We start from the raw sequence: 23,559 nt of genomic DNA, 5'->3' as shown, positions 1-23,559 counted from the left end.
CTCCCCTGGCTTAGCTTTGTGCAGACAAACCAGGCTGGTATTTTAAGCACATCTTTTCACAGAAACATTGTAGCAGAGGGACAGAAAAAGATTTTTTTAAAAAATAGTATTGAGGTCTTGATTTTTTTTGAATATCAATATTTGCTTGAAAAATTTGCACTCATGCTACAGCAAAATTATGATTATTCGTTTCAAAAAATGAAAATTTCCTAGCAACTTCTCTTTAATAAATAGAGTATTTATATAACTTGATAACAGCTATTAGATCCCATAATTTAAAAATAGTTTTAATTTCAGTATTGCTGGACTAATCAATGGTTTTACATGATACGCTACTCCCTTCCCCTTCCACATCTAGATGCTAGCAAAGCCAAAGGACCTTCACTGTGAAGCAACTAGTACATTTTCCCAAATCTCCTGGCAGTGCAAAAAAAAACCCTAAAGGAGACAGTGTTACAGCTACCTATTGTCTAGAGAACAATACATTATAGCTAAAAGAAATGATGACAGTTCTGCCCCTTCTTCCCGTGTGACAGGACATGCATTAATTACTACTGCAATGAAACTTGAAGCAAACCTATTCAAAGAGTGAGAAAAGGAAAAGCTGAAGCTCAAAATGCAAGGAAGTTAAAACATGAGCCGGTCTTAGCAGAGCCTAAAATGGGCTCACATTAACTTCAGTTTAAGGTGTGTGTGCCAGATTACAGTCAGGTATTGTAGCATTCCTCAAATTTCTGAGTGGATGTTAGTGAATATTGCTTCTAGTTTAAAAGTGAAAAGAAAACAAAGTAATAGCACTACCCATAAGTAGACATCTTTTCTGGCTATGCATATCACTCCTCACAACAACTTTTTGTACCATGCATTATTTTATTTATCCTATTTTACCGTGTCAAATGCATCAGATTTTTTTTTTCATAGAGAAGCTTTGATATTAACTGCAAAGCAAGAGTACAAAAGATGACAACACTGTGGTGACGTAAAAGGCCTCAGGAGTTTATGCAAAATTCTGTCGTGGCCTGAATATGAGAAACACACATTTGTATTGCATTTTCAAGTAAATATGCATTACTTTTCTGCATGGGTGATAGCTAGGAAACCTAAATGTTTTGAGTTTGTATGGTTCTACACTGAAAGTGTCATGTCCCTATGGAAGATATTTGCCTCTATCTCACTACAAGCAAATGAAAAAATTATTTTGTACAGTATTGTTAAAGAATTGCATTGCACAGTGCTAGCTGTAGTAGGTAAAGGTTTAAATGAAAGAAACTGCTCTGTAATTGAAGCTGAAATAAACAACTGGACATGTTACTTCACAGACTCTTGGCTAACACCTAACAGCAAGCTCAGAAGTTTGGAAAATGTATGTTACACAAGTGAACTATTAAAATTCATAATCCCTTGGTAAAAAATTGTTTCTTTATTTTATGCTCAGAAAGATGCTCACTGTGACCCAAGAAAACAGATCTTGTGAAATAGACTGGTATGCTTCACCTCAGTATAAGGACTACTTGGCTGAATAAGTGAGAAATAAAATATGTTGAACTGAACATATATATATATTCTATTCAGATAAATGTGTTGCAATTCATCACCTGTGAACCTAAAATATGGAGAGAGTCACAGGCAATAGGCCTGAAAAGGGCCTGAAGAGTTATCTCTTCCATCCCTACACCCAAAGGCAGAATCAGTCTTACATATGCTCCTTCCAGCTCTTTTTTTTTTTCCCATAATTTCCTGTGAAGAATCTTCTGCGATGATAATTTAACAGCCTCCAGGTCATGAGAATTTTTGCTGAGGTCTAACATAAGTGTACCTGGCTTAGTATATTATTTTTATTCTATATGAACTACACATGGAAAATGGTTTAGTTCTCTTAGCAACTGTGTTTTAACAAGTCYTCCATCAAATTCTTCCCTAGACTTTGCAACTCCAATTTATCCAAGATTTCTCTAGAAATTACATTTCTTAGTCACTGGTCATTTCTGTTTTGTTTTTTTTTCCTCAGGATTTTCTTGACATAATCTGTTTTTTTTTTTTTTTTTGAGCACATTATCTAAAATTGCCAGGATGAATAAAGTGGAAAAAGAAGTAATTGGTTCAGTTGTCATGTTTAGTATATGTGTGTGTGCATGTGTGCGCACATGCATGTAACCATTTGGTTGAGTCACGGTCACATTTGTGATCCATGGTAATCCCTAAACCTTTGTTTTTAGAGCTACTGTCCAGTCAGCCTATGCCCATCTTGTATTTTTAAAGGGTGTTTTTTTTTTTTTTTTTGGTCTTCATATGCTAGCTGCACAATTAGTGTATAGATGAAACCACAGGCACCCACCATTTGTGCTTTTGAGGATAATATAAGATTAACGAAGGCATTGTCGTTTCTTTATTCTAGAGATTGTGCAGTAGGTAACAGTATGTGTTACTACTCCTAATCAACCTTTGTTTTGCAATAAATCAGAAAGTTCTTAGGTAAATTAGAGTAAGGAGGAGTTTTGACTTGCAGCTTATTTCTGCTATAATACTCTGCTTTTATCTGCTTAAATTCTGCTTATATTGTTGATGGTAGTGCCCATTAATGACTGTGCAGACACTTTTTCTATGTGCATTCAGCAGTAATGTTTAAAAGAAATTCTAACCTGCCTAGATAGGAAAATGCATAGTGACAACGAGCATGCACACGCACAACAATCAGTTTTTATTTGGCATGTATGCTACTGTGAATTAGTCATACCATTATAATCACAAAATTTTGGTATTTGTGGGCCCAGATGAAGTTGATTTCAAAGATGTGTTTTTTAATAATAAATCTTTCCTTCTTCCACAGTATTTTGGGATACAAAAAAAAAAAAAGGTGTACTTGTTAATACTGGGATAAAGCTTTTGTTTTTTGTTTTTTGGGGTTTTTTTTTTGTTTTTTCCCCCTCCTCCTCCTCTTCTTCCCATCCTAATAATTACTATTCCCCACACTATAATTACTATTTCTGGAAGATAAGACATCCAAACAAAAAATTGTTTTGCACTTTTTAAAAATGGTAAAAACATGCATGCATATGAGTATTTTTTTGATCAGAAAAATGGCCTTAATAAGAGACAGCAAAACCAGGTAGCATGAAAAATAGGCTAGCGTATTTCATGACTAGAGAAATCACAAAGTCTACTTTAATTTCCAATTTACTGAATATTGGGAATTTAGGGAAGCTGACATAAATAGGAGAAAGTATAAGAATAAGGCAGAAAAATACTGACTTGTAAGCTTTAATTTGACAAAATAAAAGCTTTAATGGCAATTCACAGTACCACGAGTATGTATTCTATATAAGGAAATCTCTTTGTAAAGCAGTTCAGGCCAGATTTTTTTAAAAAAATCTCTTATATACATAAGTATTTTTCTAACTCATGATATAAAGGTTTGTCAGATCCATGCCTACAAAATCTCTTACTTTATAAAGTACTGAAGATCACAAATGTAGTTACACTAGCATGAGAATTCAGTGATGTGCTGATAAATGGTGGGATGATAACATCACCTAATCGTGGTTTTAGAAAATTTGCAACGTGCGGGTTCAGCCTAACTGGTACAACATAGAGAAAAGAGTACAAAATGTAATTTGCTCATTCAGGAAATGTATTTTAATTTATTAATCATTCTTCAGACTTAACTGATAACCATCTTATACAATGTTTAGTGAAAATAATGACATCAGTAATCTCTTCAAGAGATGTTTGACTCTGAGAGAACATCTGAATCCCAGAAAGCATTTTAGTGAAAGGAAACTAGACTCTTGGGGGGTGGGCGAGTGTGGGGGGGCCAACCAAACACCAAACCTAGATACATTTTCTCTCTCTCTCTCTCTCTCTTTCTTTCTCTCTTTCCATTTCCATTTCTTCCCAGAATGTTATACAGCAAATGGGGCTGACTATCGTGGCACTCAGAACCAGACCGCCCAGTATGCAGGGAAACCTTGTCTTTTTTGGAATGAGACCTTTGAGCATCCTTATAATACTTTGAAATATCCCAATGGGGAGGGAGGGCTTGGAGAGCATAACTACTGCAGGTAAGGAATGTCTCGTTGCTGTTAACATTGCCTATATACCCAGTGTTACTTTAAACAGTTCACACAAAATTGGGGAACTTCTTCCCATAATACAGTAAAGAATGTCAGAGACATGGATGCTGAACAGGCAATTGTTTTAGCCTGTAATCAGTACCCTGGATCTTTGGTTCAACACACAAGCACCATTAGTAAAGTAACTTTGCTCAATCCAGATCTGATCCAAAGTGGGTATCATGTAACCAATCTATAATCTGTCATAACAGAGCAAGATTAGACATTGCTTAAATAGAAAGGGGAGAATAATAAATAAATAAGTAAATAAATAARTAAATAARTAAATAAATAAATAAATAAAWAATAAAAAGCCACCCTGCTTCAACTCAGAAGCAAAAAGCACTACTAGATGTCTGCAGAAGCATCTGGACCATTAGAGTTTTCAACCTCACACAGAAGCCTGGTTCTGTCATACACTGTGTTTCAGAGCTTTGTTTTGTGAAAGTTATATAGACACTAACAATTCTCAGTGAATACCAGCTGTCCAATGACTTAGAGTTATTGTTAGATTTCGGAAGCCCAAGGGTCAGTGGTTACAATGCCAGCTCAAGTCATGGCATATTCATTTCCTTGACTATTAGGGACTTCCTCCATAACTATGGGCAGTTACTCAGAATAGAAACCTAAACAAGGAGTTTAGAAGAATTTAGAGGTCAAAGAGAGATCTGCAATGCTGAAAAGCCCAGGTTGAATGCCATCTACCTAAGTTAAACTCTGCAGGCTCTCTAGCATTCAGTCTTGACATTCCTGCAGTATCTTACTTTCTGATGTTGTGCATGCCCAGAAAGCATTTCTGCCTTTGGCCAACTGAGTTTTTGCTCATACTTGTACTTGCCATGGTGGTAGGTGAGGAAGAACATAGTATGTTCTTTAAACAGTGATAATCATCTACTCATGTAGGCTGTATATGAAGTCCAGTGGTGTTTCTTACTCTCTGGGTAATCAGGACAGAACTGCTTAAATCAAGAGATTAAGAATCAAAGCATTTACCTGAGGCGAGGCAAGAAAAGCTCTAGGGTCTGTTTCATGAGCAGGTTCAAATCATTCCTCCATTCTCCTGGGAGATGCCGTATTGAGCAGGGTATAGGCTTTTCTGGGGCTACAGCCTATACACTTGCTACCTTCATGTTGAAGTTATTTCATTGTAAGTGATGTAAATCAAGTTGTACAAGATGAAATGAATATGCAGGAGTTCAGCCTAATTGCTGTGTCATAGACATAAGGGTCCTGGTTCGCAGTTGAAGAGCTTCCCTATATTTCATCAGAATTAGTCTTTCAAGAAAATATGGCAGAGACAGAACCAGTCAGTTAGCAGACAACAGCTAACACTGACCTCTGTTTTCAGCTATAGAAGGGGAAAGCATCATTATCAAGTTCTGGATTGACTTTCTTTTAAAACGCTTTAGCATCTTACCAGAACGAACAAACAAACAAACAAAACACACCCACCCACCCACAYACACACACACCATTTACTTAAAAGAGAAACTCCATAAAGCTGGGCATTCTTTTTTGAAAGTGTCCTGGAAATCAGCTAAACCTATCAAGCTGTCTAGTCTCAGATCAGTGTCTGAGCACAGGAAGGATTGCTTTCACCASAAACATTTAACATCATCCTTACAGCCCTCCTGCCTCAGCCCAACAAGACCAAAAGCCTAACAGTCCTCATGACACGTAGAGAGATATGTCTCGGCTATAGAAAGGCTAGAGGCCACTGAACAAGCTGTGGCACGAATACCAGCATCAAGAAAGTAATTTTGATTGCTGCTGTGTGGCAATATCCCAGGCAGACAAGCTACAGGATCTTAATTTTGGCAGTAGTCTCTAGCTAATACATAGGCTAGTACAAGGAAAACGCATGCTGTGAACCTGTCAAAGATCGTGTAAGAGACAGAATGTGTGGAACAAACTGGATGCTAATAATCCCGGTTTTCAAGTAATCCTTATTAGAGTCTCATTTTAGCAAAGGAGAATTTGATAAGTGCTACATGGAGCAAAAAAGCCTATAATCTGGTATGTAATTCTGAGAATGACTGCATTGTCAAATGCAGTTTTTAATCTCATTCTGCTAGGTTAATTTCCTTCTTCAAAGTGGGATTTGCTTGGAGGGTTGGCTGTTTCCCTCTTTTTATTGTATCAGCTATCACTTGGCTCAGGCATAGTCTCACAGGTGCATGGAAGGATGATCCAAAGTGATGGGTACTTTTTGAGTTCACATTCTGTTGAAACACTGTTTTGAAAGTCACTGTTTTAGGAGTGTCACAGTGTGTCTAAGGCTTGTGAGTCAGAATACCGCTGTTTTAACTCTTCCTCTGCCAATCACTTCCTGTTTGATAATGGACAAGATCTCCCCTTCTCAGTGGCAACATATATCTCATAAGGCTTCAGACATAATACTTTGCTTTGAGGCTCAGTTTTAGGGACAATATTTGAATAATCTAATTTTATACTTCATAGCAATAGTCAGAAGGATGCCATCTCTCCACAGCTGTCCCTTACTTGGAATACTTTGTTTTCTGCAAAACAACTTGTTAAGATGGAAACGCCTTATGATATTCTGCTAAACCTCATTTCAGCCATGACAAAACTCTGCAGATAGAAGATTTCAGAGATTTTGAAACACACTCAATTGTTTTCCAACTGTGTGCCCTTTTGAGCTCTATGGAAAAGACTTCTAATGATGTTAATCACATTTCTCTTGCAATTTCCTTGCATTTTAAGACATTTATATTTGGAATATCATTACCATGATTTAATTACTGACATCAGGTTTCTCTCAGGCAGGTGTAAAAGCAAAATTTCCTGCAACTGTGAAAATGAGGAAAACTGTGTTATTTCTGGTACAGGCTCCCCCCGTAACTACTGATGAATAKCTTTCATCAGCTGTTTTTGTATTTCTGTCTTCTTTAGCTACTGGAACCTCTGACGTTATGTATAAATTCTCAGTACACTGCTCTTGGGCTTTCCATCTCCACTTCTTTTACCAGTGTGTTTGAAAGCCTAACCAGCAGCAGCTTTGCCATTTGAATCAACTGAACTCAACTCACTAGCTGTCTCCAGCACTCCACTGATTGACCAAAAATATTACCAGCAGTTCTAAAATCAGACCACCCCACAAAGCGTTGTTAACATACCCCAGTGACAGCATGGAGCCAACATGGACTCCACTGTAGGAGAGGGCTCTCATTTATACAAATCGTGCCAAAATACTTGATGAAATTATTGTTGCTGGCCCTAGTTAGAGAAAAAGGGCATAGTTCCACCTAACTGTCCAAAATAACAATTTATTCTGTTCAACTGTTCTTTCAGATGTAAATAGTTCTTAAAGGTGTACACAGAAAAAGCTTTAAATAATCTAATCAATAATTAGGAGTGCATTTGTAAACGATACTACACAACAAGCATGAATAATCAGGAACAAATAATGAATTTTCTCATCCATCCAATGTATCTGATCACTGAAACAGATTCAGTCTTACCAAGGGGGAAGAAACAAACTCAGTCTTCCCCCAAATTTTATCAGATATATGCTTTTGTCATTATATACAAAGCTGGAGACTGGACAATATATTTGTACCAAGGCAGGACACAATTTTAGGAGTCTAAGGAGCTTATATACACAGCACATGTTGCTGAAAATCCTCCTCACTCGGTTCTGTCCAAAAATAGCTCTGCATCTTTTAGAGTTAGGGGAGGGAAAGGGAGTTCAGAAGGGAAAAAAGTTCATGTTTTAGACTTTATTAACCTTTGGTGCTTGCAGTATACCATAACAACCTAAGTTATCTGAAATTCCTGTCCACTTCTGCATTAATCTGGATATATAAGCCCAATTGGTTAAATATTTAACAGGAATTTAAAAAAAATAGTGCTGAAACTTAAGATTAGTAAGATTTACTTTTATGTGATCTTTGAAAACATATAATGACTTTTTGCTCACTCTATCTATCTTTTTCTCTCAGGAATCCTGATGGGGATGTCAGCCCATGGTGCTACATTGCAGAGCATGAGGACGGAGTTTACTGGAAATATTGTGAGATTCCATCATGCCGAAGTAAGAGCACCACGTAATTATTTTAGGCCTGCATCTCTGTTGAACAGAGATTGGCAGTTATACAACAGTGGGTAGTGATTTTCCCAACAGGAACTAGGATAAGGCCAACAAGCTTATTTCCACTTGCAGACTAAGCAATATTTTTAAATGATCTCTAAAGTTAATGACAAGCTTACTGTATATCTGCTCCTCCACTGCTACCCTCTTCTCCTGTCCTTAATCCTAATTAATGGATTATATTACTCACAATAAAATGCAAGACAGGGAATCACAGTGTCTGAAATATGGCTGTTTTTCTGAATCTGTAGAGACAGGTCATTCCTTTATTGAAATTTAAAGAGGACAAAAATGAATGGGAAATTATTTATTAATTTTTTTAAATGTACGTACGTAGCCATCATTTGACATTAGTTTATAAATGGATAGTGATAGTTTAATGTGCATAACTTTCAACATATACAAAATTGTTTTAAAGAAATAAGGGCAGTAGGAAAGGATACAGGAAAAATGTGGCTACTTCGTAGCTGTATGAGAGCTCTGGGCTGGACAGCCATTACTTGCAGGTGCATGTACTTAGCCTTGCTGTTAAAGCACAAACTGGATTTTGTTTGGTTTTTCTAAAACAGTTTGCAAGCTATTCACCCAAAAGTATGTCATCTGACATGAAAGCTCACAAAAAAATTCTAATTCTCTCAGTATTTAGTTTTCTTAATGTGTTATATTATCTGTCTAATCCCAAGTGTGTTTCTTTTTTCCATGATTACTATTAATGTGTTCAAAATTTAAATTTGTGGATGCTCCAGGATAAAATCCTAAGAACCACATTTTCTAAAAATATGCCTAAACATGTAAGAAACATTCCAGTTTTGCATGTCAACAAACAACTGTAACTAAACATTTTATTAAGTCTAATCATTAATGCCTTTACTTGCTTCACATATACAAGTACTCTCAGATTACTAACGGTTCACTCATATGTAAACTCTTAAGAATCAGAGCAGTTGTCCTTATACATAGTTTTGATTTGAAGACATACATACAGTTCTTACTTAGGGTTAAGAAAACAAAGCCAAACAAAGCAGACTGAGTACAATGTGATTTACATTTTGTTCAAAGTTTTGCTTTTTTATTTTTTTATGAATATGAGCGAGCAATGCAAGGCAGGCAAACAAATGAGATTGTATGTTAGATGACTTTTACTTAAGCAATGCTTATTGTTCAGCTTGCATCTTACTCTCTTTTCTAAGTTATCAGGTCCTACTCCAGAAAACATCACCCTACTAAGAAATTTATCTTGGTCTAAAATTCAAGAATTTGCATTTTCTTTAAAGTCCACGCATACTAACAAATTCTCTGGATTTGGCACCAGTAAAAATGTTGGAAAACAAATTCTCTCCATGCCAGTTGTTCTGCACAAAGAATCCTTTCAAAATCAGTCTCGCTCATTTTCTCTGTGGTGGGGAACAGAAGATTTAAACTTGGACACTTATTTACACAGATAATCCGGATTTACATTTACGAAATGTCCTTTTGACCAGTAGCAGCTGCTTCAAGCGTTGCACTGAAACTGGATACTAGAAAAGGGAACTGCAGTAGTTTAGAACAAACTGTACATTGCAAACCCCTCCAAGTCTTAATACAAACCTCATGGCTTAYGCAGTTGTGTAAATCAGAAAAACTTTTATTCCTTACCAGATTTTCTGTTTTCAGTAAGCCTGATTATAAATTGCAAGACCTACAAAACGAAACTTGTGAAGTGTATAATACAAAACTGGGTTTTAGATGGAACAGAACAGTAACTGTGTAAGAAAGCCTATTTGACATTTTTTAGAGAAGTAAAAAAAAATTGTCTCATACAAGCTGCTTTCACATCATTATATTTAGTACTAGAAAACACATGTATCTGGAGGATAATTTGGCTCTAAACCAGCTATGCTTATATAATTCCAGAACAAGGCTGACAACCTGAAGCTTCTTAATTGCCCAGAGAAATTTGTGTATAATGGTTCACTGTAATGGTAATTAAGAGCCTACAGTTCAGAAGTTTTCATAGACAGTAATTATATCATGTCTCAAGTTCACTAATATTCATGCTTAATAGTAAATGTTTCATTTAGAAAAATATTCTGGTATTCTGCATTTGTAAACATGTGGTATAGAGTTTAGCAGTGTTAAATGAGGATAGATGATCATAATCAGAAAAGACTGTGGTAGCTATCCCAGTAGGAGCTTAGTCTGCATTTCTTCCCCCTCCCATCCTGTTAATGGCTTGTCTTCTAAAACAGCTGGGAAGGATGTAACAAAATGAAAGAGTTTTCCCTTTCATCCTCTCAGGAATCAGCCAGCACTAAGTCATGAGAGGATGCATGCATCTCATACGGAGAATTCATAATAGGTCTCTCTCTGAATCCTTCACACTGTTCATTTACAATATTGCAGCTCTTCCTGGCTTTTATGGTTTCTTTGCAGGTGAAGTTAGGTTGAAGTTCAAAGGAAAGACCAGTTTACACTCACAAAAGGCAAAGGAAACTAAGGCTCACGATCCCATTAAATTGCATCACCATGTTTATGGCCCGTGTGACTCTCTTATGACAAAATGATTTAACTACTAAAAGTGCATTTCCTCTGTATGTGTGTATATAACATATACTATGTATCTAGGTATAGTATAATTTATCCATTGCTTTCAAGTTTCAAAATTGTATATATTTTTTAATAGAGATCTGTACACATATTTATTTATTTATACACAGAATAAGAGGATACTCCAAGTTGGAAGGCACCTCAGGAGTAAAAGGCCCTTCTTCCCTCTATGTCTGGCTGTAGTCCTCTTAATACAGCCCAGGATGCTGTTGGCCACCTTTGCTGCCAGGCATGCTGCTGGCTCACATCCAGCTCCCTGTCCACCAGGACATTTTCTGTAGAAATTGCTCTGCGGACATAAATGTACACTGTCACATTTTAGATTTATGTTGAGTAGCTCCCTATGCATACATCCTGATTCAGTTTAATATAATGTGAACAAAGAATGTATTTTTCTAATATGCTAAAAATATTGTCAATAAACAATAATTTCTGACTCTTGTAGATCTGATGTGAAAGCAGTGTTTAACCAGATCAGACCTTCTTCCCTAGTTCAGAATACAAATGATGTCCTCTCTACTGTTGTGTTTATACTAAGTACTCTGATTACCATCCAGTGGCAACTCAGTGATGTCTCAGATCTATGACCAGCCCGATCACAGAACTAGCTTATCAGAATCATATCTGCATACAGAGGATTCAATTTATTAAGTACTGTCCCAGTTCAGAAGAGCATTTAATTATATATTTGATACGAGACTACACAAGTGCTATTAGCTGAACAGGCATTTACGGGGTATTTGCTAATTTGCTATCAAAATAATTTGAAGAAAGGGCATTTGCTTGAAAATTGCCGTTCACTGTTGGACTAGATTTAAGCTTCTCCATGAATGTCAACTTGTTCCAAATCCCATGATATTATTTCTGTTTGCTAGCTATAAGGAAAAGTCAGAATATCCTTGGGACATTGAAGAGACTCATAAGCTTTAGAATGTTACCCAAATGGTACGCTTGATTTAGTTACAAAATGTAAGAAATCTTCAAACAACTGAGTCTGGTTTCTTAGCATGGAATATATTAAGGGATTAGTTCTTTGGAAACAGAGTTGAAGGTTCTCACCAATAAAGCTAATTTTTTAAGAAAAGCTTTAATACGTGGTTTTAGGAAATCCCGAGTCTCCGGGGTAAAATGAACTAGGTTGGTATCTAGGAAGCATTTGTTGGGCAATACAGTCATGCACTGTACAGGAAACTGAGCTCTCTGAGAATTATCTGCCCAGCTGTACTCAGCTGGGATGGGGCTCCAAAGGAAAATCCCCAACAATGTGTTAAATTAGACTGTAACCTGAGAGCTGAGTAGTTAACAAGCATGTTGCTGCCAGGCATATCAAAGTATAGCTCCATGCAAGCAGCTCCAGTTGAAATTGTATCATTCTTCAAAAACATAGTTATTTTATGAATATTTGACACAACATTATCTACTTATTCAAAAAAAACTGAACCTGAATTTTCTTCCCCACTACATTATTTCCTTATTTCTTCTCTGTAATACTATCATCCTTCTTATGAATACAATCGTATATCATAGAATCAATAAGGTTGGAAGGGACCTCTACAGATCATCTAGTCCAACCTCCCTGCTCAGCAGGGTCACCTAGAGCATGGTAGACAGGGTTGCATCCAGGTGGGCCTTGAATCTCACCAGAGAAGGAGACTCCACAACCTCTCTGGGCAACCTGTTCCAGTGCTCCGTCACTCTCACAGGGAAGAAATTTCCCCTCACATTCAGGCGGAACTTCCTGTGCTTTAATTTCTGTCCATTGCCTCTTGCCCTGTCACATGGGACAACTGAAAAGAGTTTGTCCCTGTCCCCTTGACACCCTCCCTTCAGGTACTTATACACATTGATAAGATACCCCCTCAGTCTTCTCTTCCCCAGGCTGAAGAGGCCCAGCTCTYGCAGCCATTCCTCAGGCCTGGATGGGATGCACCCACAGGTGCTGAGGGAGCTGGCAGATGTTGTTGCCAGGCTGCTCTCCATCATCTTTGGAAAGTCATGGAGAACAGGAGAGATGTTTGAGGACTGGAAGAAAGCCARTGTCATTCCAGTCTTCAAAAAGGGCGAGAAGGAGGACCCAGGCAACTATAGGCCTGTTAGCCTCACCTCCATCCCTGGAAAGGTGATGGAACAGCTCATCCTGGATGTCATCTCCMGGCACATGGAGGAAAAGAAGATGATCAGGAGTAGCCAGCATGGATTCACCAAGAGGAAATCCTGCTTAACCAGTCTGATAGCCTTCTGTGATGGCATGACTGGCTGGGTAGATGAGAGGAGAGCAGTGGACATTGTGTACCTTGACTTCAGCAAGGCTCTTGACACTGTCCCCCATAACACCCTCCTAGATAAGCTCAGGAAGTGTGGGTGAGATGAGTGGACAGTGAAGTGGATGGAGAACTGGCTGAAAGGCAGAGCTCAGAGGGTCGTCATCAGTGGCGCGGAGTCTAGTTGGAGGCCTGTAGCTAGCGGTATCTCCCAGGGCTCAGTACTGGGTCCCATCCTGTTCAACTTTTTCATCAACGACCTGGATGAGGGGATGGAGTGCCTCCTCAGCAAATTTGCTGATGATACCAAGCTGGGAGGAGTGGCTGATACACCCGAGGGCTGTGCTGCCATTCAGAGAGACCTGGACAGGCTGGAGAGCTGGGCAGAGGAGCCTCCTGAGGTCCAACAAGGGCAAGTGCCGAGTCCTGCACCCAGGGAAAAATAACCCTAGGCACCAGTACAAGCTGGGGGCTGACCTTCTGGAGAGCAGCTCTGCAGAGAAGGACCTGGGAGTGCTGGTGGATGACAAGTTGACCATGAGCCAGTAATGTGCCCTTGTGGCCAGGAAGGCCAATGGTCTCCTGGGGTGCATTAGGAAGACTGTTGCCAGCAGGTCAAGGGAGGTGACCCTGCCGCTCTGCTCAGGCCTGGTGAGGCCTCATCTCGAGTACTGTGTCCAGTTCTGGGCTCCCCAGTACAAGAGAGACATGGAGCTACTGGAGAGAGTCCAGCGTAGGGCTGCGAAGATGATCAGAGGGCTGGAGCATCTGCCCTATGAGGAACAGCTGTGAGAACATATGCTCTAGCATATTTGCTGGTCACCACAGCTATGCCAACCCACTTCCTCAAAATTAAGACTGTGTTGCAGTCAGCATAGCCTAAGTCTGGGACCAGGTTCTCAAAGAGAACTGTTACTGTTCCAGGTGTCAAGATCACTCACATTTTACCACCAGGATGACATCAGTTACTTGCTCAGTATGTGGTACTCCAGAATAAAATGGAAGAGACCATTTTTGTTAGAATTAGACACATCAGAGTTCCCGAACTGAAGTCATTATGTGAATTCCTGCTACAAGTGGACGTGTATAAGAAATCCCAAAACCAGGACTTTCAGAATGCAGTAAGATGCTTTCCTGACTGCTCTGCAAGCCTGCTCATTACAAAAAGAAGCATTACAGTCATGTTATATTTGTGTGAAAGTACAATAAAATACAGAAATAGTCAGTGTGCTAACACATAGGTTATCAGACAGAGAAAACAGCCATACAGCTCATCATGTCCAGTCTTCCTCAGAAGCAGACACCCCTGCAAAGATGACTAGTTCAAAAGGAGCCACAAAACATCTAATTCACATGCTATCGTCAGACATCAGAGGCTGCAAAACGTTTCTCCTAAATCTATCAGTAAGTCAAAAAYGTGAAGTTGTTCTGTGACACAAGACATTAGCAAGAGAGTTCAGAGGCATTGTCAGTGCACTGGGTAGTGAAATAAAAGATGACTGAATAAGTAAAACTCTCATATGGTTCTAGGACTGCATCACGTCCATATGCAGAGGTGTGGAGGTTAGGTGGACAATAATAATCCTCGTCAGTTTGGCACGAGAAAAAGTTCCCACTTGACCACAGAACTGGTGACAGATTTAAATCCAAAAAGCAGACATGCCAATTACACATAAAGGATAATTTTATGCCATTAGCACAGCAGAATATTCTACCCCACATCCTGTTTCTGGTAGTTATGGCTATATTCCAGTGTAATGATGAAAAGTGCAAAAACAAAAGAAAACAAAAACAGAAGACAAATTATATATTGAAGGAGGAAAGATTTCTTTCTGACCTCTCACAGTAACCAGAGGAGCCTTGAAACATTGGATTAAAAAAAAAAAAAAAAAAAAAAAAAAAAAAAAAAAAACAATATAGCTCCTTTTAAAACTCTTTTTATATACCAGAAAATATGATACTTAGAATTCATGTTAGAATTTTTGTTCTCAATCTCATGGAATTCTCCTATGCAAATATGCACTCTCTCCCATAAAACTTACCAAGTTCCATCTTAAAACAATTTAGGTCTCTTCCTCAACTATCTTTAGAAGACTTTCAAGAACTTCATTGTTTTGACAGTCTAACAAAAATCGTAGTCTTTAATGTCACATTGTTAGAAAATGCACTCCTCTTCATCCTTGTCCCCTCTTCCCCCCCAAAAAAAAAAACAAAAAAAACCCATAGAATCATAGAATCAGTAAGGTTGGAAGGGACCTCTGCAGATCATCTAGTCCAACCTCTCTGGGCAACCTGTTCCAGTGCTCCGTCACTCGCACAGGGAAGAAATTCCCCCTCACACTCAGGCGGAACTTCCTGTGCTTCAATTTCTGCCCATTGCCTCTAGTCCTTTTGCATGGAACAACTGAAAAGAGTTTGTCCCTGTCCCCTTGACACCCTCCCTTCAGGTACTTACACACACTGATCAGATCCCCCCCCTCAGTCTTCTCTTCCCCAGGCTGAAGAGGCCCAGCTCTCGCAGCTGTTCCTCATAGGGCAGATGCTCCAGCCCTCTGATCATCTTCGTAGCCCTATGCTGGACTCTCTCCAGTAGYTCCATGTCTCTCTCGTACTGGGGAGCCCAGAACTGGACACAGTACTCGAGATGAGAGCCTCACCAGGGCTGAGTAGAGAGGCAGGGTCACCTCCCTTGACCTGCTGGCAACAGTCTTCCTAATGCACCCCAGGATACCGTTGACCTTCCTGGCCACAAGGGCACATTACTGGCTCATGGTCAAYTTGTCATCCACCAGCACTCCCAGGTCCACAAACCCCACAAACCAAATCCACCCTAAAAAGCTCTGAACACACTTACTGACCTTTTTCTTTTTAATTGTCCCTGTCAAGAGAGATGAACCAGGCAGTATTACTACAGCATACAAAAATCGGTTAGAGTATTGGAGACATATGATTAGATAATGTGACGCTATTTCACCACATTTGGAAAATATGACAAGGATCTAGCAAAGAGTAATGTTTCTCATACTGCTGCAACAATACTAGAATGTACAGAGAACTGCTTAGTAACTAAATAGTACATATAGTAGTCTGTGCTTTGGGTGTTTCTAGGCACAGCTTTAGAATGACTCTTCTCTGTTATTATTGCCAGTGCCAGGGAATCTAGGGTGTTACAAGGACCACGGAGAGCCACCACCTTTGACTGGCACCAGTGAGACCTCCAACAAACTTACTATCCAAACGTGCATCAGTTCCTGCCGACGTCAGCAATTCAAGGTGATTTCTTTGACATTCATTTACAAAATCTTTTCAAAGGTAACAATAAGCCTGGAATCCTCTGTCATATTTTTTTTATTTTTCCCCTACTTCCTGTTTGTTATTTTCTTCAGGAGGTCCAGAAAGTCTCCACTGCTCCAGGGAGCCCCATATCTGCATCCAGAGCAATTGGGGCAAAAAACTCCCAAACGATTAATGTTTTGTTTGCCAGAACACAGTATGTTTGCTCACTGCAGCTACAAGTGATAGGGTGCACTAACTACCTTCCATCCCTCACTAACCTTGAGTGGCATCCTAACAGCTCAAATACACAGTTCATGGTGGGACTCCAACTAATCATACTTCTCCAAAGTACACATGCTCTGCTGCCAACTTCCTTGCTCATACTACTTCCGTTGCTCTTTGAAATATTATCTCTTCCTTTCTTATGCATCTTTGTTGTCGAAGTTTGCAGGCATGGAATCAGGTTATGCCTGTTTCTGTGGAAATAATCCTGACTACTGGAGATATGGGGAGGCAGCCAGTACGGAATGCAACAGTGTTTGCTTTGGAGACCATACTCAGCCTTGTGGTGGGGATGGCAGAGTCATTCTTTTTGACAGTAAGTATTGAAATGGACTGACTTTTTCCCAAAGGAGAGGCCTCAAGTGTTCAACAAATTAGGGGAAAGGTTTTAAGGGCTATGAGAACTGTTGCATGCAAAACAGCAAGACACCTAAATTCAGTATAAAAGAAAACTGCATTCCACTTCTGCATATAATTTGCAGCCATTAATAGTGTGAAATAGCTCTTCAAGAAAATGATGCCTGCTCAGGCAACTGACTCATGCTCCAGAGATTATATCTTACTTTTCCACAAATGGTGCAAACTTATCCCTCACAAACAGCATGTCATGAAAAGGCTCTTTCAGAACTGATCGTACCATAGCATAGATACTCAGTTAAGTGAGGCACCACAACTAAAATTTCAACCACGTAGTGTGAAAACAACTACCTACAACAACAACTAACTACAACACCACCACCTACAGAACAGCAACACTTACCCCACTGCTCTTCTGCAGGGTCACTGGCTTCTCATCTACAGAATATCTCATACCCCCAGCATCACTATCCATGAGCTCTTTCATTCCTATAGCCGCCACTGCATAGCTTCCAGCATCATCCCCATACTCACAGAACAGAACACCCACAAGCCTAGCGGCACTTAGTCAATCCACAGTGACTATCACTCCAAAGTCCTTTTCATTCACAATATCCCATCCCTTCTCTCTCTTCACCTTGCATGAGGCCTTGGAAGCCCCAGTGACGTAGGCCTGGGGGAGGCAATGAGGACAGTAAAGAAGCAGTGACAGGCATCAAAGATAACTCAGGTCCTTGTACTAAGTTCTTTATATATATTTTATTAACCTGTGTGTTTGTAAGCCACTGACGTTGTGCAAAGCTGTAACATTCAGATCAACAACACAGAACTCTTCCAGATCTGGAAGGAACTGACAGAAGGAAAGCATCCACATTCCAAATGGGGAGATGCCATATTTTGTTAGGCATCAGTGGAGCACTAGTCATTGCCATTCTTAGTTCACACTGCTGGTTTAAAGAACATCCTGCAGTTATTTTAACCAGCACAGCCAAATGCAATAATACACATAGGAAACCAAACTTGATATCTCAATGTCAGTTTTGAATTCTATCATTTAAATTAAATCACGCATTCTGTTAGCATGGAGTAAGTGCCAAACAAATTCCTCTGTGGGGCTTAACATCTCTATGCAGTCTTTTCATTCTTTCAGATTCTTTCAATTCCTCTGTGGGGTTTTCCATAGCACAACACTGAAGCACAAGGTTTGCTGCTATGATCAGGTCTTTTTCCATAAGAGAGAGAAGTGTTTTCACATTATTTTCTGGCAGACGTTTAATTCTTTTTCCCACAGCTCCCTTTTAATTTGTGTTTATTAAAGTTCTTTCTCAGAGACCTGTGAAACCAAAGAACTTCACTCTCTTTATTTTAATTTGACCTGAATGATCTCACAGGCCTCCATTAAAGGGTTTTCAGAGAAAGGTAGTATATATAATTTGTAACAGCAGGTGTAAGGAATGTTCCATACATTTTCCTTTCTCCTGCCAGTGAGGAATCTATAGATCAAACTAGTAGTCCACTTTGATTTGGATTTTAGAGGTTTTTTAAAGGCAGAAAATACAGTCAGAGAGCTTCAGTAGGAGAGTAAAGGGGAGGAAGAGAAGCCAGTGTGGGATTTAAGTATTCTGCATACATAAGTCTCACTATATTTACAACTGTGACTCCTCAAGAATAACTGAGGAGAGGATTGTGGGACTGTTCCCCCACCACCAATATTACAAACATTTCAGGAAGAATTCTACTTTGAGTCTTCTGTCCTTTGGCCCATGATTTGGGGGACTGATACTTCTGATCAGGACAGTTTTGCCATAAAATAAATTGTTATATAATACATTGTTATATGATGTGTGTATTCTATATATATGTGTGTGTGTGTGTTTTCTATGTGTGTGTATATATATATTCATATATATACCTATATACAATATATGATTTAAATATATATATTTAGAGAGAGAGAGAGAGAGAAAATCAGCTGACTCGCAGAGTTTTTCTCTGGATTCATTGATCAATAAGTTTGCACTAGGGATCTAGATAGTTGTCAAGGAATATAAAGATTCACTGTGAGTGTACTTGCCCAATTAATGTTTCACTATGCAACCTGAAAAAGTGCCTGTTRTGAAGTCTAGAGAAAAGCTTTCACAGTTATTACTGTGATCTGATATGATCTTTTATGGTCAAAAGAAGATCAGACCACAGGATACTTAAAAAGCACATGTAAATGGCCACAAAGATAATTAAGGGATTAGTGCATCTGTGATATGAGGAAAAGCTAAGAAAGCTGGGATCATCTAGCCTTGAGAAGAGAAGGCTTGCGAAATGGAGAATCTTATCAGTGTGCATAAATACCTGATGAGAGGATGCAAAGATAATGTAGAAAATCTCTTCTCAGTGGTTTCCAGTGACTGGAGAGGAAGATATGGGCAACTGAAACACAGGAAATTCCATTTAAACATAAGGAAAAGCACTTTTTTTTTTCTTTTAATAATGGGAATGGTCAACCACTAGAAGAGTTTGCCCAGGGAGGCTCTAGAGTCTTCTTCCTTGGAGATAGTCAAAACCCAGCTGGACACAGTCCCAGGCAGACTGCTCTAGCTGAGCCTGCTTGAGCAGAGTGTGTGTTGGGGGGAGAGGGGTGAACCAGACAAACTCCGGAGGCCCCTTCCAACCTCAAATATTCTGTGTTTCTGTGATAAAATCTTTCTCTTTAGTCTGATAACATTGGTAAGCAATTTAAATAACGTGGCAATGAGAGCTACAGTTACTATTCCACTTGCCTCCTGCCTAAGAGGGATGGAGTTTAAGCCAGCAAAGCACTGATTTAGCTGCTGGTTCCCATCCTGAAGGGATGTGAGGATAGGGTCGAGTAAGAGAAAGGTTCACAGTTACATCCGAAGATGAAAGAGGGAGGCAGAATTCTGGATAGATACTTAGTTCTCAGACTGATGAGACAAAATATGTGTATCCCAGCCAAAGCACAGCAGAATACCTGTTCTCCCAGTGTTATGGAAAGTAGATACCACCAGCCTGAGAGACAGTGGGTCCTCCTGGGGTAACAAGTCTGTGTCTTAACATGACATTTGAGCCTTAGAATCTAGAGTGCAAAAGTTGTGTATAATGCATATATAACTTGCATCAGTTTATTTTTTCATTTTCTCCTTCCCCTCCTCTTTTCATAGCCCTTATTGGTGCCTGTGGAGGGAATTACACTTCTGCTACAGCTGTGATCTACTCTCCAGATTTTCCTGACACATATGGCACAGGCAGAGTCTGTTATTGGACCATACAAGTTCCAGGAGCATCTCAGATCCACTTCAGTTTTGCCCTTTTTGAAATCAAAGATGCTACAGATATGGTGGAACTGTTGGATGGCTACACCTATCATGTTCTAGCTCGTTTTAATGGCAGTAACCGGCCTCCCCACTCCTTTAACATCTCTTTGGATTTTGTCATACTGTACTTTTTCTCAGACCAAATCAATCAAGCCCAGGGTTTTGCCGTCAGATATAGAGGTAAGAGGCTAACTTTACTGTACCTACCTTTTAATATGTCGTTAAAGCCTTTAATCCACACAGGCAATTTCTGATGTGACAAAAAAAAGGAGCAAGTATCTTAACCCCGATGTCTATAGGTTTTTCATCTATCTCATTGCCACTGTCCAGTAGGTGAAAGTTGCTGCTAAAATTCATCTCAATTTTTAATACTCTGGTCAGCTATGTTACAAACAAGCAAAATTTAAATTTTCCAAAATCCAGTCCTACACCTGCCTGTCAGAATAGATTGGAAAATAAGAAATTTGAAACAGAAAAAAACCTATTAGTCCTTCTGCATCTTTGGTTCACCTCAGTTCTTTCCAATAGTCTATTCCATTCAGCCAGAAAGTCATCAGGAGGAAATTTCTTAACTGCTGGTACCTGCTGGTAATATGAACAATTAGCTTCCATGAAAATCCTCTGAAAACCTCAGCCTGGTGAAGTACAGGATTTTTTCTGGCAGCAGATGTAGTTAGATTGTTGGACTTCTCAAAGTAAACCAGAGAAAAGCACAAGTCTGGTTACAAACACAAAATATAATTCAATTTAATTTGTTGAGGAGTTGTTAATATACTTACACTTTTGTGTTTGCAGCTGTCAAGGACAGTGTGCATCCAAACAAGATTCCAATGAATCAGACCCTTTCAGAGAAGATAAATGAACAAGCAAATCTCAGCATCAATGCAGCCCGATCGTCAAAGATACTTTATGTCATCACAACCAGCCCAAGTCATCCTAGCAGCTCCATGCCGGGTAATATTACAAGGGAATATGGAAATGGGGGGGGGGGGGAGAATCTGGAGTCATTGGTCCCTCTTACTGCGCCCTCACATTATCTGATCCACTAGTCCTCTTACAAATAGATGCCTGAGATGAATTTTCAGTTAGTCTAATTACAGCTGATTATGTCACTACTTTCCAAAACTCACTTCTCACACTAAATCAGTTAAAAATAGTGTCAAGATGATGAGTCTTTGAGAAAGAAAGCACATCAGAATATGTTGTTTTCACTTTATTATTATTATTATTTACTTTGGGTAGTAAAATCAAATGGCAAGTCAGAACAGTTTCCTTACCATAACCAGCATTGTTTGCTTCAGTGACCAGCACATACTGTAGAGGTGGTGAAGGCTTCTGAAAAGAGACCAAGTTTTTGTAGGGTCTTAAAATACCTTGAATATTATATGCAGCCCAATTACTCCAGAAAAGCTACAGTAGTAATACAAAGAAGGATAGATGAGGATGAAGCAAGTTAATTGGGGGAAATAATGTCACTGAGAACTATATTGAATCTAGAAATTCCCATCAGGAGGTCATGTTATTCAGGAAACTGCTTAGTTGCAAATAATTGGAAACTAGAAATATACTCTTGAAAAATATCACTTCTGGTTTGTCCTATCTTTAAACATTCCCTGACTAGCTGCCCTTCTGTACTGTTGGAGCTGGACCTCAGTCTCTGTATAGACACTCTTAACAGTTCTGTAGCCCTGACAGTACACCTGCATCCCAAACCTAAAGTCCAAGGGTGTGACTGGACAGCAGCTGCATTTACCCAAACTAGCTAAATTGTTTGCTAATAACAGTATAACCTCTGGTATTCCTACATTCAGCATGAGTAGCAGAACAGCTGGGTAGATATCCCAGCACTTGGCCGGGGCTGGAACCCAAGTTACCACAGCTACACTTAAGTTGCCTAGTGTTAAACTAGCTCGGGCTTACTTACACGAGATGAAACTGTACCTTTGGATTTTAGGCAGTATGAAAACACTGTTAAATCATCATGAACAATCTTTGCATTGAAGAAGAGGCTGGGGGGAGGAGGTGATGGCTTGCTCCTTTGAGATTCAGGACTTCTGAAGGCAGCAGCCTTTACTCAGTTGTGCTAATAATTAAAGGACCTTGCAAGGCCGTTCAGGGAGCTAAGCTGTCCAAGTACATTCTAGTCCCATCCCTTTCTCATCCTGACATGTTCTAGCATCTTATTGCCAGGCTGTGGAAATCTGAATGTAGAAGTGATCTAATAATTCAGAAATCAGCTGCTTTTCTCCCCCCATTATTGTAAATAATTCAAATGTTATGTTTTTTCCAGCTCTTCTTTGAGTCTTGTTTGAGGTGCTGGTAGAAAAACAGAGCTATATTGGAATGTAAAGTACAATGCCCAAGAGCCTTCAGTGGAAGGCAATGAAATAACAGAAAACAAATACTGATCACAAGTCTCAGTAGACTCTAGAAAGGGAGAAAAAAAACATTACTTACATAATTACTGACAAAGCAAGGCCATCTCCTTGCAGATGTAGAGTCACTACACTACACTATGTTGAAGTAGGTTGTATAGTTTACTTTTAAAATTTTATAGGAGTGAGTTTCAGTTCCTTTCTTAGACACTAGCTAGTTTTCTTGATATTTGCTTTGCATTTGCCCACCTTTGAGTTTTACAGCAAGCAGTACTGCATGGCACAAACGGTCCAGGCTGAGAGTTACACAGTTTCTGCCAGTTATTTGCTAAAGGTTTATCCTCAAATGATAGTTTCGAATAAAGCATCAGAAAGCTACGTGTTTCTTTTTTTTGTAATATTCTTACTTTAAAATTTTTAAATAAATTAATATGCTAGGAGACCTCCCTTTCTCTTTTGTTTTTCCATAGAGTGGACAATATACGGGCTCACGGCACTCCTCATCCTAAGTGTTACAGCTGTATTGGCAAAGATATTTCTCCACATTATTGTGAAGTGAGTATGGAGCAAAACTGCCCCTGAAGAACTAACATCTCAGCTCTGTACCAACACTTGTTCAATTCCTTTTATGCCTGCTGATACTGCCATAGCAGCCAGATTCAAAACCAAGTTACACACTACATATATGTGTCCTCAAAAAAGACAAAAAATAAGCACATTTTTTAAACTTTCCAGTCTGTTAGGTTAGCATTTGCTGCTCAAATATCTCTTTGATTTGGCACGATTTGTATTTCAAGGAATAAAGAGGATTCTCATATTGAGTAATGTCATAGAGCAAAGAGAAAAAAGTAATCAGCCATGTAGCATTCATGG

General features: G+C 39.1%; 1 protein-coding gene across 2 annotated transcripts in view; it reads left to right on the top strand.

The window, feature by feature from the left end:
• The window catches only part of KREMEN1 (kringle containing transmembrane protein 1), a 38,281-nt gene that overhangs the window by 6,609 nt on the left and 8,113 nt on the right, over window positions 1-23,559 (top strand). For both annotated transcript variants that reach the window (XM_085309738.1, XM_085309737.1), the window contains exons 2-8: window positions 3,896-4,058; window positions 8,072-8,163; window positions 16,216-16,340; window positions 16,788-16,941; window positions 20,159-20,491; window positions 21,107-21,265; window positions 23,157-23,241. In XM_085309738.1, coding sequence (XP_085165864.1) covers window positions 3,896-4,058; window positions 8,072-8,163; window positions 16,216-16,340; window positions 16,788-16,941; window positions 20,159-20,491; window positions 21,107-21,265; window positions 23,157-23,241 — 1,111 coding nt within the window. The remainder of the gene's footprint in view (window positions 1-3,895; window positions 4,059-8,071; window positions 8,164-16,215; window positions 16,341-16,787; window positions 16,942-20,158; window positions 20,492-21,106; window positions 21,266-23,156; window positions 23,242-23,559) is intronic.

The sequence above is a fragment of the Rhea americana genome, unplaced genomic scaffold (genome assembly GCF_003343005.1).
Source record: "Rhea americana isolate MKP2758 unplaced genomic scaffold, rheAme1 scaffold_301, whole genome shotgun sequence".
NCBI lineage: Eukaryota > Metazoa > Chordata > Aves > Rheiformes > Rheidae > Rhea > Rhea americana.
This window is presented reverse-complemented; position numbering and strand designations above follow the sequence as displayed.